Consider the following 15,682-nt stretch of genomic DNA (forward strand, 5'->3'; position numbering starts at 1 on the left):
TCCCCAGCAAAACGCATATCCCCCTGCCAAGGCTATGTATTCAGTTTTCCTTCAGGTAGTATCTAAGAGTCTCTAAAATTCATCTATGGATTAATTACTGCCTCCAACTCCAGGCCCACCCCAAGGTGGTCTTCAAGTCTTAGGCTAAGAGATGTCCATCCTTTAACCATCTCTGGACCTGGTGGTTACTTTATCATCTGTAATATAACTTCTATGAGGAAATACGCGCTCTGGGTAAAAACTCGTAGAAGTAGATTTGAAAACCGATGTGTCTAATTAAATGTTCAAATTCAGAAATCTCTACCTGTTAGTTTAGGAAGAATCACCTTTTCCACAATGGTAGGCAATAGTGCAACATCTACATCATCTTTCTCTTGCTCTCGCTCTTCACAACCATAAAATAGCAAAGATTCAAACCACAGCATATTCTCAAAGTCACGACATTTTGCCTAGAAAAAAGAAATATTAAAAGTGAAACATCTAAAATACTTGCTATTTCTGCCTCCAGCCATGGTTAAGAGTGACAGGAACAGGATTTAACCTTCAGTGGTAAACAACTAAAGACTGGACAAGATATATGAAACATCCATTTCCAGACACTGGACACAGGTAGGACAGGACTATGGCCCCCAAAAGGCAGAGAATCAAATGAAGTGAGCCTTGGTGGGAGCGCAGAGCAGGTGGGGGATCGCAGGCAGAGCAGTCTCGCTCAGGTGTGGAGACAAGCACTGGAGTTCAGGGAGGCTGAGACAGCTGGAAGCCGTGGGGCAGAGGAGGGAGTGACCCAGAAAAAGAACTCCAAAATGCACACAAGTCCCCCTGACCTCTGCTGTGTACATGCACAGGGTGAAACTCCACAAGGTCTGGCAAAGAACAACTGGCAGTTGGGGGCCAAATGGTTCCGTTTTTTCAGTTGTTTCCAGGGCTCCGACCTCAGCCCCTCTTCTCCTTACAGTTTACACATTCAACCCAGCCAATCTCACTCGTGCCCATGGCTCCATCCATGTGTAGGTAACCTCCAAAACTCTTGAACATGACCACTGAACATATATAGGACCCTTATAAACCAGGCCATCAGGTCCTATTAATTCCACCTCCTAAAGTTATCAATTTGTCTTATTCTCCCAATTTCCATTACCCTCGACTCAGTTCAGGTCCTCATTTCATATCTGCCTCACTGAGCTAAGTGAAGTTCTAAGTTTTTCTAGGATCAAAGGACCAAGGTCTTATTATTCATTCACATTCATACCCCAGTGTCACTACATGCAATTTTAGTTGACTGAGAAAAGCACTGTAGATACCTTGAAAGTAACAAACGGCTTTCTTGAGAAGGAAGGGAGTGTAAAAGATCATGACCTCATACAGTTTCTATTGTAGCCCTGTGCCCTACCTCCCTTGAAAAATATTTTGCTTAAGCTAACACCTCTAGCTTTGAGATTAAAATTACCCAGGCACCATGTTATACTGCTCTGTACTAGTGACACAAGCCACTCACCTCAAGAGGAGTCCAAGTGAGAAGCTGCAGCCGTATAAGGGGGTTGAACAGCTTTGGCAAACAAAGGCCAATGTAAGCATCCTTGTAGGACAGATAGTATTTTGAACGCCATGCCTCAAACTGGGATTTAATACAGTCGATTGAATAGAAACTTTCAAGGACATCTTCAAAAACCTTGCTGGACTCCTTTGAAATGCGATCTAAAGACAACAATAAAAACAACAAAAACCCCACAGAGAACCGTAATTTAGTATGTAGTAGAAAAAACACAATTCAGTATTTTCAGCGTAGCTTCAGTATCAATCAGATAGGCTCATTAACAGAAAAATCATTGTTAATTACAACTTAAAGCACAAACAGAGGTTAAGTTTAAGTTTCAAATGTCTATTATGCAAAGCAGAGTGTAGGCAGTGTTCATCTGCACGGCTCCAACACATAGCATTTCTGGTTCCCAGAGTTTAGTTAAATTCCACCTGTCCCCCAACAAGTCAGCTCAAATTTCAGTTACTATGGTATATTAACCATGAGTAATTGCATGAAGTAACTGCTCTTCAGTCCACAATCACTGTATAAATATCAGATGTGCATCATGATCAATGAACAATCGTATCACTTCTTTCAAAGTCTGCTGGTGACGGCAAGAACGGACATAGACAAGTATCGCCAATGGATTCTAGGATCTTTAAGTGGAAGGTTATTTGATGCCACCGATGACCTGGGAAACGGGAATCTTTATAATGGAGAGACCTAGTTGTGACAACTTACTTCTCAAGATCAATCTTAGCATCACTAGTAGTGGCGACAATCTAACACTCACCATCTGACATTATGCAATAAGCAGCAGCATCTTATATGAAGTATTCTTGCCAAAACAAAAGCTTAACCTGAATCTAATCAAGTCTTCAGACCTAAATCCCACCTTACATGGAAATACAGTGAATAGAAAAACAAATTAATACTATGAGGAAACAGACAAATTTAAAATGTAGGAAGTTCCGCAAGGTAAGTGGCCTGGTCTCTTCAAAAACTTGTCTTAAACAAACAATGGGGGTGTGTATATGTGTAAGGTACCCTTGGACATTCATTAATTCTAGGGGGAAAATGTAACAACCAAAAGCGGGGCAGGAAATCTCGTGTGGATCCTAGGTTGGAAAATACAGAATAATCCACAAAAACAGTCCCAAGAGTTTTATTTTGGGGGAACTGCTACTAAACAGACACAATATAAAGAACTTATAGTTAACATGCTCAAGTGTTTAAAGTACCATGGTGTCTACAGGCTCCTTTCAAATGGTTCAACAACACACACACACACTCACACATCCCTCAAAAAATTAAGGCAAACTTGGTTAAATGACAATAACAACCGCTGAATCTGGGTGACAAGTACATGGGTGATCACTGTGCTATTCTTTGAATTTCTGTTTAAAAACATTCACTATAAAAAGGTGGGAGAAAAACAGACTTCTCCGACTAAGTTCCAAATGGCTTGCAGCTGATATAATTCCAAAGAACCACAACCATTGGTGGGAAATGAAGACTTCTGAAGACTCTTCTAGAAATGCCTGGCACATAGCGGTATTAACTGTTCCTCTTGGCTGACATTATTCAGGACTCCGCAAATCAGGAGTTTACTTCAGGGCTGAGTGTCCCATGGCCAAGTTCTTACCTTCCTAGGACAGGCTGCATTAGGGCTATCGTTGGGATCTGACACATTTTTTTTTGTCACTTAAAATTCTAATTCTGAAGAGTAATATCATTGATTATGCAAGTACTAAATAAAGCCCATGATGAGGTGTCACCACTATTTTTGAGAATTCATCATTATATTCAGTTAATAAAAATGCGTGCAAGTTTTTACAATTAAGAAAAAAGTGGCTGATTCTAATTCATATGCCACAAAACTTCATACCATCTCATGGTAAAAACCACATCCAATAAACCAAAGCGTCAATGAATCTCATTTCCAAATAAATGTCTAACCTTTTTCCAGATTGAAATTAGTAATATCTGTAGAAGTTTCTTCATCATCACTGGAAAGGCCTTCAAGGTGATCTGCCATCTTACCGGTTTGCTCTCTGGCTTGTCTCCGACGAGTCCTAAATAACAAACATCATGTTCCCAAACCAGATAAAAGAGATTCCTCCCTTTGCAAACAAAGCAACAGCAAGCATTTTTAGAATTACCTTCTGGCCTCCCGTTCTGCAATCCTACGTTTTGCATGCTCTTGATACAGTGCCCGATCTCGCCCAAAGGAATCGAGATTTGGTGCCATCAGAGCTTTATCTGCAAAACAACGATGGTTAAAATTAAAAGCCTTCCTTCAACAATCTTGAGGAAAGAGTTTGCACAGAATAAGCCATAATGATAGACTGTTTGCTAATCTCAACGACAGGATTCTGCGGTAACTGGTAAACCAGATAGTTTTCTAGTTTAGAGCAAATCTCAGTATTATTCTGTGTTCCCATGAAAAGGAGTAGAAAAATAAATGGAGAGTTCAATAACCCTACACAAAAACAACTGGGATTAATCACTGTTTTTATATCTACTTGTGAAAGAACTAACTAGTTGACGCTATCATGATGACCAAATAAATTAAAAATCAAAATTACCTGTGCAAAGGGAAAAATAACAGATTACTTTTTAAGGAAGAAGTTAAGCATCACACGTTGAATGATACGAAAGAAAAGAAACATGTAGGAAGGATGAGAAAACAGCTTTGTTTCGGGAGTTTAATAATTTATTCTATTTATTCTAATTTTGCTGTGTAGAAATTTAATCTCTATTTCTAAAACAAGGACAGAATCAACATATAGAATGAAAACCAGATCTAAGAGGACCAACCTATGCTTTCTCAAACTCTTTCAAAGCACAATTCCCTTCTTTTTTTGCTTCCTATTTCCCGTCTCTCTCTCCTTTTAACTTTCTAGGGCAATTTTCTAGCCTTAGCTTCCAACCTTCCTATTTAAATTTATATTTCAGTTACCGTATTTTTAAATTCTAAGAGATGGCTCTTATTCTGAGAATATTCCCTTTCTATAGCATCCTCTACTTCTGTCACATGTAGGGCACCTCCTATTACCTTCTGAAGGGTATCAAGTCTATTTTGTGTATCCTTCTGCTGCCTGCATTGTCTTTGTTTCCTCAGTCCCTTTGGTTCTACTGCGTGTGCTGCTCTAGGATCAGTAACCACCTCATATAAAAGAACGAGACTGGCAGTTCTGTGGACAAAGGTGGGAGATGTCTAACAGAGGCCTCTCCATACAATCTCTGGGACGAAGTCTTCTGTTGGGGGATCCCAGATGTTCGCATCTAAGGGTCTTTTCTCTGGACCCATTCTCTTTCTCCAGAGAATAGTCCTCTGATCTCTTGTCTAGGGGAGGAGGAGGAGCAGGGGTTAACATCTGTCTGCAATACTTCCCTCATTTCTATACTTTATGAAGATATTCTGTAAGACAGGGATCATAACAGAAGCAAACGACCTGAGGGACAGGATGCGAGAAAATCATACATAAAATGAAAGACATCAACTTAGGCTTTCACATATTTCTTCGCCTGATATCAGAGAGGTGCCGCCAATAGCAGCAACAGGAAAAAACAAACCCCAAAATCAGCCCTCTATTTCGTGTATCCTAACTATCGTAGGCCCAACTATTTTTAAAAGCTGACCTTGAGTTGTTCATTCATACTTCAAAATCACTCTGACATCAGGAAGGATGTTCCAGAGTTCAGCAATTATAAAGAAAGATGAGCAAGGTAAACAAGAAAGATGCCCCTGTTGTACCTCAACTGAGTTCACACACCACCGGTGAATCAGCTGAAGTCCCAAGTTATAGAAATGATTCCTGTCTCTTTAAGAGGTATCCTTCATTAAAGAAATGTTTTAAAGAATATTCACTGCTATAACAAATACTTAAAATGTCACTATGTTCACAAGATTCTGTAGTATATTAAGGGACATAGGAGAGAGTAGAAGACTCAAGGGATAGCCGCCTTCACTTCGCTAAGAACTACATGCAGTAATCCTGTTAAGTGTTCACAAATCTCAACAGATGAATCTCAAGGTTTTTTGTTTCTTTAAAAAAAGATCAGAAATGGAAGTGATACTTTAATGTCCCATGTAATTTTCCTCAAACCTTTGACAATGAAGAGTCCTCTCCAAGGCAGTATTTTTTACTTTCTCATTACTTTTCAGTTTTTTTCCAAATCTCAATCTAATTAACATACATCATTCAACCTTTACTTCTAATATCAAGTAAGTAAATAGCTTCAAATTATAAAGAACTGCTAATAGGCAGGAAACGCTATCTGATGAGATGCACAGCTCATACAAACCATTTAACTGAAAAAGGAATGACTTCCCATCAAAGGTTACCTGTAATCTGCCCCAGAAATCTGGTTCTGCCTGAATCGAAAGTGATCTGGAAGGCCTGCATTAGTCACCTAGGTGCCCAATACGGCAATAAACCAATTTAAGTTTGTGTGGCAAAAATAGGTCAAAGCCATTCATATGGCTCACATCTGAGTCTCACTCAGCTCTGAGGGCCATATTACCACCTTTTACAATGGTCCAAAACCCACCCCTCAGGGTTTGGGACACAGGATGCCCTCTCAGGGATCCAACATCTAATTTAGGGGACACCCTGTATGACAAAGCACTGTTTTCAGAAAGAATAACATTAGGGCCCTTTGCACTTGGATCACCTGGGGTGGTTGTTTAACAAGAAGATACTGGTCATTATCCAAGACCTAGCAAAAATCTCTGAGGACAGGACCAGGAAACCTGCCTTTTAAATTAGTATCACAGGTAATTCTCATGCACACTTCATTTAGACCTGCTGACACAGGGAACAAAGAGATGACAAAAGAAGCCACAAGAAATCCATGCTGGGAAAATTCCCAGCAGAGCACCCAAGAATATGGAGCACAATGGAAAAATGGAATTAAAAGGTTTAAAACTTCTGGTTACAGAATCTCAGCTGCACTATTTAATGAGAGGTTTCCAATTAATTTCGGTTTTCCAAAATACATCTCATAATTAAAGGAATATAAACTGAATTTCTAAACTTTTACATTAAAATTTCAAGAACTGGAGGCAACTGACTTATTTAAAAAACCCAGTATAAAAGGCAAACTAGAGAATTAAAAAACTATGCTTTTCTCTGAGATGTGAAGCTCAAAAATGCCCTAATCTTGGAGTTGTATTATTTGTTATGTCATTAAAACCCCTTTCAGTATTTTCCAGTCCCCAAATTCAGAATCTTTCACTGTGATCAACAAGAGCATTTGTATTGGTGTTATGAACAGGATGAAAATGGGGTAGAAAGATCAACTGGGGCCCAATGATAGTGGTTTTAAGATAAAATACTAATAATATCTTCTCTATACTCTAAAGAATGAAAAAATATGTCCGAAGAAGAATAAGATTGATAGAGTATCAGTGCATATTTTTGAGCTCCTTGCGAAGCTATGTTTTCTTAAACACAATCCAAGGTCATGCTGTTGAAAGTTTTAGAACTACCTGACACAAGAGCAAGGAAATGTGTTTCTTTAAAAAAAAAAAAAAAAAAAAAAGCTAAGCTCTCTAATTTTCAATTAGGCTGCACTAAGTAAACAAGGTTGTTTAATGAATAATAAAAACCTTCAAGATGGACTGACTTGAATGGCTTGAAAACTCCGAAGATTCATCTTTAATATCATCTTGTCGTCTTTGGACAAGGCGGGAAGCTCGCTGTTTGTACAGCTGATGTATTGCTGATTCAAGTTCATTAATCAGTGGCACCTGTAAAAATACAACACACTCCGTAACACCAAACTCCTCAGTTGCTTACTTAGTTGAGGGTTCCATACTATTTCCGGATTTCTGAAAAAGTACCCTCTAAGGACAGAATCATCATGAACTCCCAATGGGACACAAATAGCAATTCAGTTTTACGATGTTTAGGAAACATCTCTTCTTTTAATCCATATAGAGGGCTATAATGTCCAGTGCCTAGTTATTGGAGTAAAAGTTTGGTTAGGAAACTTAACGCTTCAATATTAGTAAAGAGAGCAAGTAAAGAAATGTCAAAAGCTGTAGTGCTTTTCTCTCAGAATAAAGTACTTGCAAGTCTTTTAAAGTCCATTTTTAGTTTTCCAGCTGCATGATCTACCTCAGATTTTTTGTAGCTTAAAATAAACCATTCTTGCTGTGCAGTACCCAAAAAAGGCAAGGGCTCCATGAGCAGGTAAGAACGGGAGTCTGCTAACAGCCCAATTCCGGACACTTAAGCTGCTCTGCCACTCGTAGGTACCAAGCATCTTGCGGTAACGCAGTAAGGTCACACTACACGCAGCTATATTTCACATTCGTAGATGTGAACTGCATTCACTTACATTAGTAAGGCAAATACAATTTCTAGCTTTCACTAATCTAATATCAGTATCTCAACCTCAGAAAGCTAGCAAATGTTTAAATTTTTCCATATTGTGTAATAAAGTAATAAAATTCATCACATGAATTATCACTTTACAAAGCCAAGGAATTTTTCCAGGTTAATATCCACAGCTAAGCATTCACTCGGTTCATATAGAGTACAAAAGCTTATAGAATAAAACCTAACTTAAAAAGAAAAAAAAAAAAAACAGAAAACTTTCTCTTTATCAATATCTTATATTATAACCAAATGCTATGAAACTTTCACAAAACACTAACACAACCACTACACATACCTGAGGAAACCAGAAATTCTAGTTTCCTGATGGTTAGTGCAAATGGAAAACACAATATTTAGAGTTTGGGAACACTGGCACCAAGTGTTATAGCAGCTTCCTGAACTGAACAGACTGCAAATGGAAAATAAAAAAAGGCAGGTGGAATTCAAAGATGTCTGTAATAAAAGCAATTTTATACATTGCATGATTCCGTTGAAAAAGTAGCAAATGTTCACAGAAAGATCAAACTGATGGAGTTATTTTAATCTCTAATATGCCACACCATGGGCAACAATGTCCCCAAATCTGCACTGATTATCTTAGACAGCTGAGTCCACAGGCTCTATCTTTAAAATTTACAATGAGTGACTTTTTTTTTTTTAAAGCATTTAGTGCTGAATTACTGTGACTTACACTTCCCCACCCCCTTATTTTTTTTTCCACACCACACAGGATGAAAGACGAATGTACTATGTACCTAAGGTGCATTCTGTCACTCCTGGAGACTGTTAACATTCCTCTACTGTACAAGCTACATACCGAAGGCTGCATCAGACAGAATTTAATTATTCAATTTATAGTTAAAATTCTGATAATGTAATTTTTCTGTTCAGGTAATCGGAATGCCTTTCAACAAAGCTGAGAAAATTCTGAGAATAAAAACCTTCAAACACATTTTTCAGCTCTCTTTCATGTTTAACAATACTGATTTGTCTCAAGAGTATGCACCATGACAATTTCTTGACCCTCTCCAAACTCAAAACTGTTCTTGACTATTTTTATTTCAAGACCAAATTTAAGGCGAAGAACACAAGAAGGAAGATGACTATAGGGAAACAACACAATGGAAAGTTAAAATGATCTTTAAATAATTAAAAAATCTAAATTCAACACTACTTAAACTTTCGTAACAAAAGAGAAAAAAAAAACCAAAGAAATGTTTATCTTTCTATGGCCTTACCCTGAAACAAATTTTTATAGTATAAAATGAATATTCAAATGTATCCAATTATTCCGAAGTATTTTCAAGGCGACAATATATGACAATATTAACTTAGAAGCAGTCTCTTAATAAAACTCAATGCATATGAAAATGTCAAAATGAAATAAAGTACTCATCCTTAAAAGAAAGGATTATCTACCTCTGTACGTGACTCTGTGAAACCACATTAGCACATTTGAAGTGATTTCTCTAGGAACATGGTAATTGAGATCAATAAAGTATACTACTTGTTTTTAAAACAGCGATTGAAAACCATATGAACTAGACGTCTTAGTAGTCTCTTTAATTCAAGAATGATATAATCTATTCGATCAAATTACTGTCAATTTTTAAAAGTTAAGCTTATAGTTACAAGTATGTAAGTTTACTAAGTTCTAAAGCAAAGGCTCAGATACTTCAAGGAAAAAACTGGACAGGGACACACCTCACTCACAAAGTAGGGTTTAAGACAAAGATCCTTTCTCCAGTCACAAAGGTTATTGGACCAGCTCCCACCATGTCCACTGGGCTCAAAAAGGCTTTATTAATAGGACGGACACAACCACCAGCTCTGACACCTATGTCTACTTCCCACCTTGACTTTAGCCCCCTGCAGAGTCAAACCTAGGTCTCTTTCCCACCCTTGTACTTGTCACCCTAAGCCAGTGATCTGCCACAAGGGATATCATAGCTCAAAGTACAGTTGCTTCTCCAGAATCAGGTGATAAGACAAGAATGTGATAAACCCTACAGATAAGACCTGGTGAATGCTGTCTCAGCCTGCACCTGACCACAGACTGGCTAGAACCATTAAGACCCAGGAGGAAGACAGTCTAGCAGTGTTCTTTCGTGAGTCTTTGGCTTTAGGGTATTGAAGTAATCAGCAGAGATGATAAAATATTCCTTCAAACATACTATGCTTAGAGATTCTATGCTAATCCACACAGCCAAGAAAAAGGGAAAAATGTTGCCTTCTAATTTGTATCACTTGGAAGTTTAGAGACAGGAGATTCAAAGATTTTAATTTTTTTTTTAAAACATAAGGCCAAAAAGTCCACAAATGCTTATAAACCAATGCACCAAATACATTTATCTTAAAAGAGAAAAATCAATTAAGAGGTCATTTGAGAAGGGGATCCTATGTGCAGCTAATTTAAAAAATGCAAATAAACAGTACAATAGAATGCAAAGAACCATTCCAAGTGCCTAGCATACAAAAAAACAAAAAAAGGAACTTGGAAGAATTGAGGCCTTCAAAGAAATGACCAATATTACAGTTCCTGAAATGGCTGAAGCATAGGCTTATTTAGATGAAGACTATCAGCAGCAATGGTGTGACCAACTTTATCTAGAGATGAAAAAAAAAAAAAAAACTAATAAAATTTTGCAACTTTATGCCTATTTGGAATTATCTATAGAAACAGTTTAAAGATAAGTTTAGACCTAGACCATAAAAAAGAATATTCCACCAGATGAGTCCCTTATATTCTAATATTTCAGGACAGGCCAATAATCTACCACTATATTAAGCACAACTTGCCAAAGTCTTATTTAAATACGCTTTATCTTATTTGTTTGCAAAAAGGCACTATGCCGCCCCCAAGACAGAATGTCGCTAATGAAGTGAAGAAAATGAAGCGTGGTTTTTCATCACTTCTAGAGCTGAATTCAGTGGATATTTTCTGAGAAATACAGAATTGATCTACACAAGGCCGTCTAGACCTCCCTAATTTTGCCTTAGTCAAAGAGATTAATATTTTTGCATTCTTACCTTTTCACTGAAACACTCAAGCAAGTCTTGGACATACCCTCGCATTTCTTGCAAAAATTTATACCGTTCACCAATACCCCCAGAAGACCCTTCTAATCTTTCAATAGCCCTGGTAGAGTCCACTCGGCTTTGCAGATGTTTCTCATGCTGCTGTCGATTTGTTTTGTGCAGTTCTTTCATGGAGTCCAACCTTAAGAACACAAAAGGATAAATATAACACATTTACATCCAAAAGTCTATGCTGTCAGGACTCTTGCAATATTATAATAATGCAATTTAGTTCCACTATTAGAATATAAAAATACTTGGAGTGGCATCTTTTCATCTGTACTGCTTTTTTTTCTCAAAAAAAAAAAAGGAAAAAAGAAAAGAAAAAGAAAAAAAAAAGGCAGTTTACAGACTTCATATAAAGTTATTTGGTGGGCTAATCAAAATCTTTTGCTTTTCCCCCCATATCTTGACTATGCTTTTTCAGAGTCCAAGAGGTACAAACTCAGAACTGTCTTCAACAAGATCATGGAGTGGCATTTTTTATAACTTTTCGAGGCTTCCAGAGAAGTAATCCAAGAAGGTAGCAGAACAAAGTATGAAGTCATCTTCTGTTTAGCTTTTGAAGATGGGCCAGTGAATCTTCTTTGCCGATGTTCTGCATCTGCTACCCCAGACTACATGTTGCCTGAGGGAACAGAAAGCTAGAGGACAGGTCTTTAAGAAGTTGATCTGCCCTACCTGTCTTTAAGCTGTTTCTTTACCAAATCAATAGTAACGGGAGTCATCTCATTACTGGGAGTTTTGAAAGGGACTGTATTATCTGTTTTTTGAGATTTGGCATCAGATGATCCATAGGCAGTATAACTATAAGGAATGCCATAGGATGAACCATAAGGCATCGTCTGGTAAGTGTTCTGGTAGTACATATTCACTTCAGTGGGCTGACTTGCTTGAACCTAGAAAAGAAATGGGATATATATGAAAACTAAAAGTTAAAACTATAAATATCATGCCTTTAGGGTTAAAAAAGAAAAAACAAACAGCAAAAATTATACCATTTTCCAAATACTATGTCAATTAAAAAAAATAATTGCAGAGTTCTTCAGAATCAAGTAAAGGTAGGGCTGGATGAACATTCTAACTCTTATGGGATTACTAGATTCATTTCTATTAATTCCCAGGAAAACATAACATCAAAGAAGTTTAGAGCTGGAAGGGACATAAAAAATAATCCAAGGCCACCATGTTATCAATGGAGGAGAACAAATGACTTGTTGTAAGTAGAGAATAAATAGATGAGCGGAGACTAGAGACTGCCATCTAAATACCCTATTTTCTTAACATAACCCAAATGTGTGCAAAATTCTCTGTCAAAACACCAGGAACAAAAATAGTTTACATTTATGCAACACTTCCACTGTTCTACTTAATTCTATAAAGCAAATTGTTGTAACTATTGAGGAATAGACTTTTCATCTACAGTAAGTTTTCATATCACAGAGAAATCCATCTTCCACAAAATAATTTCTAAAGTCAGAAACAATAAGCTCTACAGGAAAGAAAAATTTTATTTTATTTTTTTTAACAGTGGTTCTCAAGTTCAGTGTGCATCAGGATGACTTGGGAGTGGTGGCTGCCCCCCCCCCCCGGTTTTTCATTCACTAGATCTCAAGAGGGTGAGAATTTGCACTTCTAACAAACTCCCAGAAGCTGCTGCTGTTGCTGCTGCTGCTGGTTTGAAGAACTACTCTGAGAAACACTGACCTAGGAAACGAGTAATTTCCCCATCATTCTGACTGTAAAAACCAGAAGAAAATACAGGTTCTTTTAAAAGCTTATTGGATATGTAACTTTATGTATTTTCTTAATTACGTTAAATGAATGACAAAGATTCAATTCAATGTTCAATACGTTTTTAACTCAACAAAATAGGCAAAAAAGGTTTTCATTTACTTTTCCATTTTTGAAGTGAAATCCATCAGTTCTTACCTGAGGGATATTAATTCCTTTTCTTATCTGCTCCTGTTCCCATCGGCTGAGCTCTTCATCTTGTTCTCCAGTTACTAAAGCATCATCATCACTCCCCTCGATGCCTGCAGTCATAGCAGCAAAGAAAATTAAAGACAAGAAAAGCAGGGAAGGAAGAGATGCTATTCTGACACTTCACAAAAATTAAGGAAAACTACTGGTATTAATTCAGTCTTACTAAAAATGTCAATCATGATCTCCTCTCTTTTGATACTCCTGACCTTGTTTGTCTTGGCCGCGGTCTCCCTTGAAGCAAAAGGCAGTATTACGTAATCGTTAAAACCTTAGGAAGGTTTCCTAATCTGTGAGCTTGACATCAAATCAACAAAGGAAAGAACAAAACCTAAAGGCCTCTGAAGACTGTTAAGCGGATTATATAAATTTATGCATGTAAAGTGCTTAACACAATACTGTCTACTTAGGAAGTGCTCAGTAAACATTAGCCATCACAGTCATGCTATAGATCTAAAAACATTCCAGTAAGACAGTTGTACCCAAGCAAAAACAGTCCTCAAACATTAAACATAGTTAAGTAAAGGTGGGTCCTTTTCATTTGTCTACATTTAATAGCAAATCATATTTAATAGCAATACAACAGGCTTACTATCCTATTAAATCAAGTTACCTATTTCCTCAGCAATTTTTTGTCTTTGTGACTTTTCTTTCACAGAAAAAACTATGCGGCGTTTCTCATCATCATCTTCATCATCGCTGGCATCATTCTCATCTTCTCTAACAAGGCGGCCTTTACCAGGCTCACTATCATGAGGAGTGAAATCTCCTAATTCTCGGGCCATTTGACGCTTTTTCCTTGCAGCATGTATAAAAGCAGCATCTGGAATTTCTCCTGGAAACATATGGTAAGGATTATAAAAGATGGAGATATTAGGGTATAAAATTTCTAGTTTCTTGAAAATATGAAGGGTAAAATATTCTCACCAAGAGAGCCTTGTTGTAGTGATGGTCTAATGTTAGCTGCTGGTGCCCCCTTCCCAAACTGTGCCTGTAGTCCAACTGATTTATTTTTAATTTAGCTTAAATGGAAACTAAAAGTAGCTACGGAGGCTAAAAATATATATGTAATGGCACTACATATGAGAAAGGAGGGAAAATCCACCATAGCAACTTTAACTGTAATTTTTTTTCATTTTTAAGAAATAAACAAAAGTAATCAAGTCATATTACCGAACTAGAAAGGAAACAATAAAAAAGGTGCCCACAAACACACCTTAAAAAACCATTATAGCATGTTTCTGTTGCAAACAGCTTTCAGTTCACCTGTAAGCACACTGAATATATCATTCTGTACCTAATTTTGTCTTAAAGCACAGTAAATTTTTTCCATGTTGTTGTCTGGCATAAATACAATTTTTAATGGCTTAACAATATTCACTGAACAGATAAAGCATAACCTACTACATAATCGAATTGACCTTTCACCTACAGTAAAAATTAATGCCTTTCTACTTGTCTATGTTATTTTAATACCTTTGGAACATCCCATCATGTAAATGTACCTTAATTTACTAAACTGTTCCTCCCCTGCTAGACACGTTTTCTAAGCATTTATTTACTGGAAAACTGATTAGCCAGTGAATAGATTTGCAAACTATTTCCTATAGAAAAGTAAAAAGGAAGACAGTGTGGGGCATAAAACTAATAACTACTTTTGTTTTTAGTAGCATTTCTAAAAATGTTAAAGTCTTAATCTGAAATACATTAAAAAAAAAAAAAGACTAGTACCATTTACCCATTTACTTGAAGTCTCACATTTGCTCTGATAACAAAAGTGCCTCTTTGAGAATGATCTTGGAAAATTGGGAAGTTTCTAGTTCTCTCACTTTAATTGCACAAGGAAACACCTTGGCTTCAAGCAGGGATGTCATAAGAAACACCACTTAGCTAACTCCTTCCTTCACCATCTTTCCACACGGCCCTTCTCCTTGAGGGCTTCCTTCATTTCTGAGGCGTATTTGCAAGTACACACCTGGACGGAGAACGTTCAAAGAAGATAAAGCATTTGAAAAGGCTCCACCAGCTTTTGGCTTTTCTTCCTCCTTCTCACTTTCCATATCCATTTCATCTTCACCATGTTCACTGATGATAACCCCATCTTCTTGACTAGTGTCCTTAACATGTCCTGCTTTGTCCAAAGGTGGTTCGTCTACATTTTTGAAAAAAGTTATTAAAATATGTTTAAAATAGAATGCACAAATTAGGTAGGCACCTTTTTATTCGTTTATAGGCTCAATTTGTTCAAGTTTGAACTATTTTAATTGTTTGTAAGAAACTCAAACCACGAACATATGAAAATGAAATACAATAGGCATTAATTGGGAAGTAAGAGTAATATAGGAGTCACAGGGGTGCACTGGAGGCTCTGCTCAATTCCACTTTGAGTTCATTTTATCAAAATTTTACTAAATTTATCAAAATTAACTGCTTCTTCCTCTAAACGCCCACTGGTAACTGTTCATACTTCTTTGAAGCATTATTTCATTTTATATCAGCATTTCATTAAACTCTTGGCCCCTGTGAGGCAGTTTTCTATCAAGATCAGTGTTTATGGACCACATAAATCTCTCCGTAATGAATGTTTCAGGATTACCTTCTTGGTTCATAACCATTTGTCATCCGTCACCTAAAGGGGTAAGACCCAAAAGTCACATTTATACAACGCAACTGTAACCCCAATGCCATGACTGAATGTTCAAGAGTGGAT

General features: G+C 37.1%; 1 protein-coding gene across 1 annotated transcript in view; it reads right to left on the reverse strand.

Moving 5' to 3' along the window:
* The window catches only part of PAXBP1 (PAX3 and PAX7 binding protein 1), a 33,414-nt gene that overhangs the window by 11,538 nt on the left and 6,194 nt on the right, over positions 1-15,682 (reverse strand). Inside the window, exons 3-12 of the mRNA XM_026512515.4 lie at positions 14,948-15,124; positions 13,586-13,807; positions 12,922-13,025; positions 11,671-11,888; positions 10,942-11,131; positions 7,154-7,277; positions 3,682-3,781; positions 3,479-3,594; positions 1,496-1,695; positions 305-449 (exon numbers count right to left, since the gene is read on the reverse strand). Coding sequence (XP_026368300.1) covers positions 305-449; positions 1,496-1,695; positions 3,479-3,594; positions 3,682-3,781; positions 7,154-7,277; positions 10,942-11,131; positions 11,671-11,888; positions 12,922-13,025; positions 13,586-13,807; positions 14,948-15,124 — 1,596 coding nt within the window. The remainder of the gene's footprint in view (positions 1-304; positions 450-1,495; positions 1,696-3,478; positions 3,595-3,681; positions 3,782-7,153; positions 7,278-10,941; positions 11,132-11,670; positions 11,889-12,921; positions 13,026-13,585; positions 13,808-14,947; positions 15,125-15,682) is intronic.

This window comes from Ursus arctos, unplaced genomic scaffold, assembly GCF_023065955.2.
Source record: "Ursus arctos isolate Adak ecotype North America unplaced genomic scaffold, UrsArc2.0 scaffold_4, whole genome shotgun sequence".
Classification (NCBI taxonomy): domain Eukaryota; kingdom Metazoa; phylum Chordata; class Mammalia; order Carnivora; family Ursidae; genus Ursus; species Ursus arctos.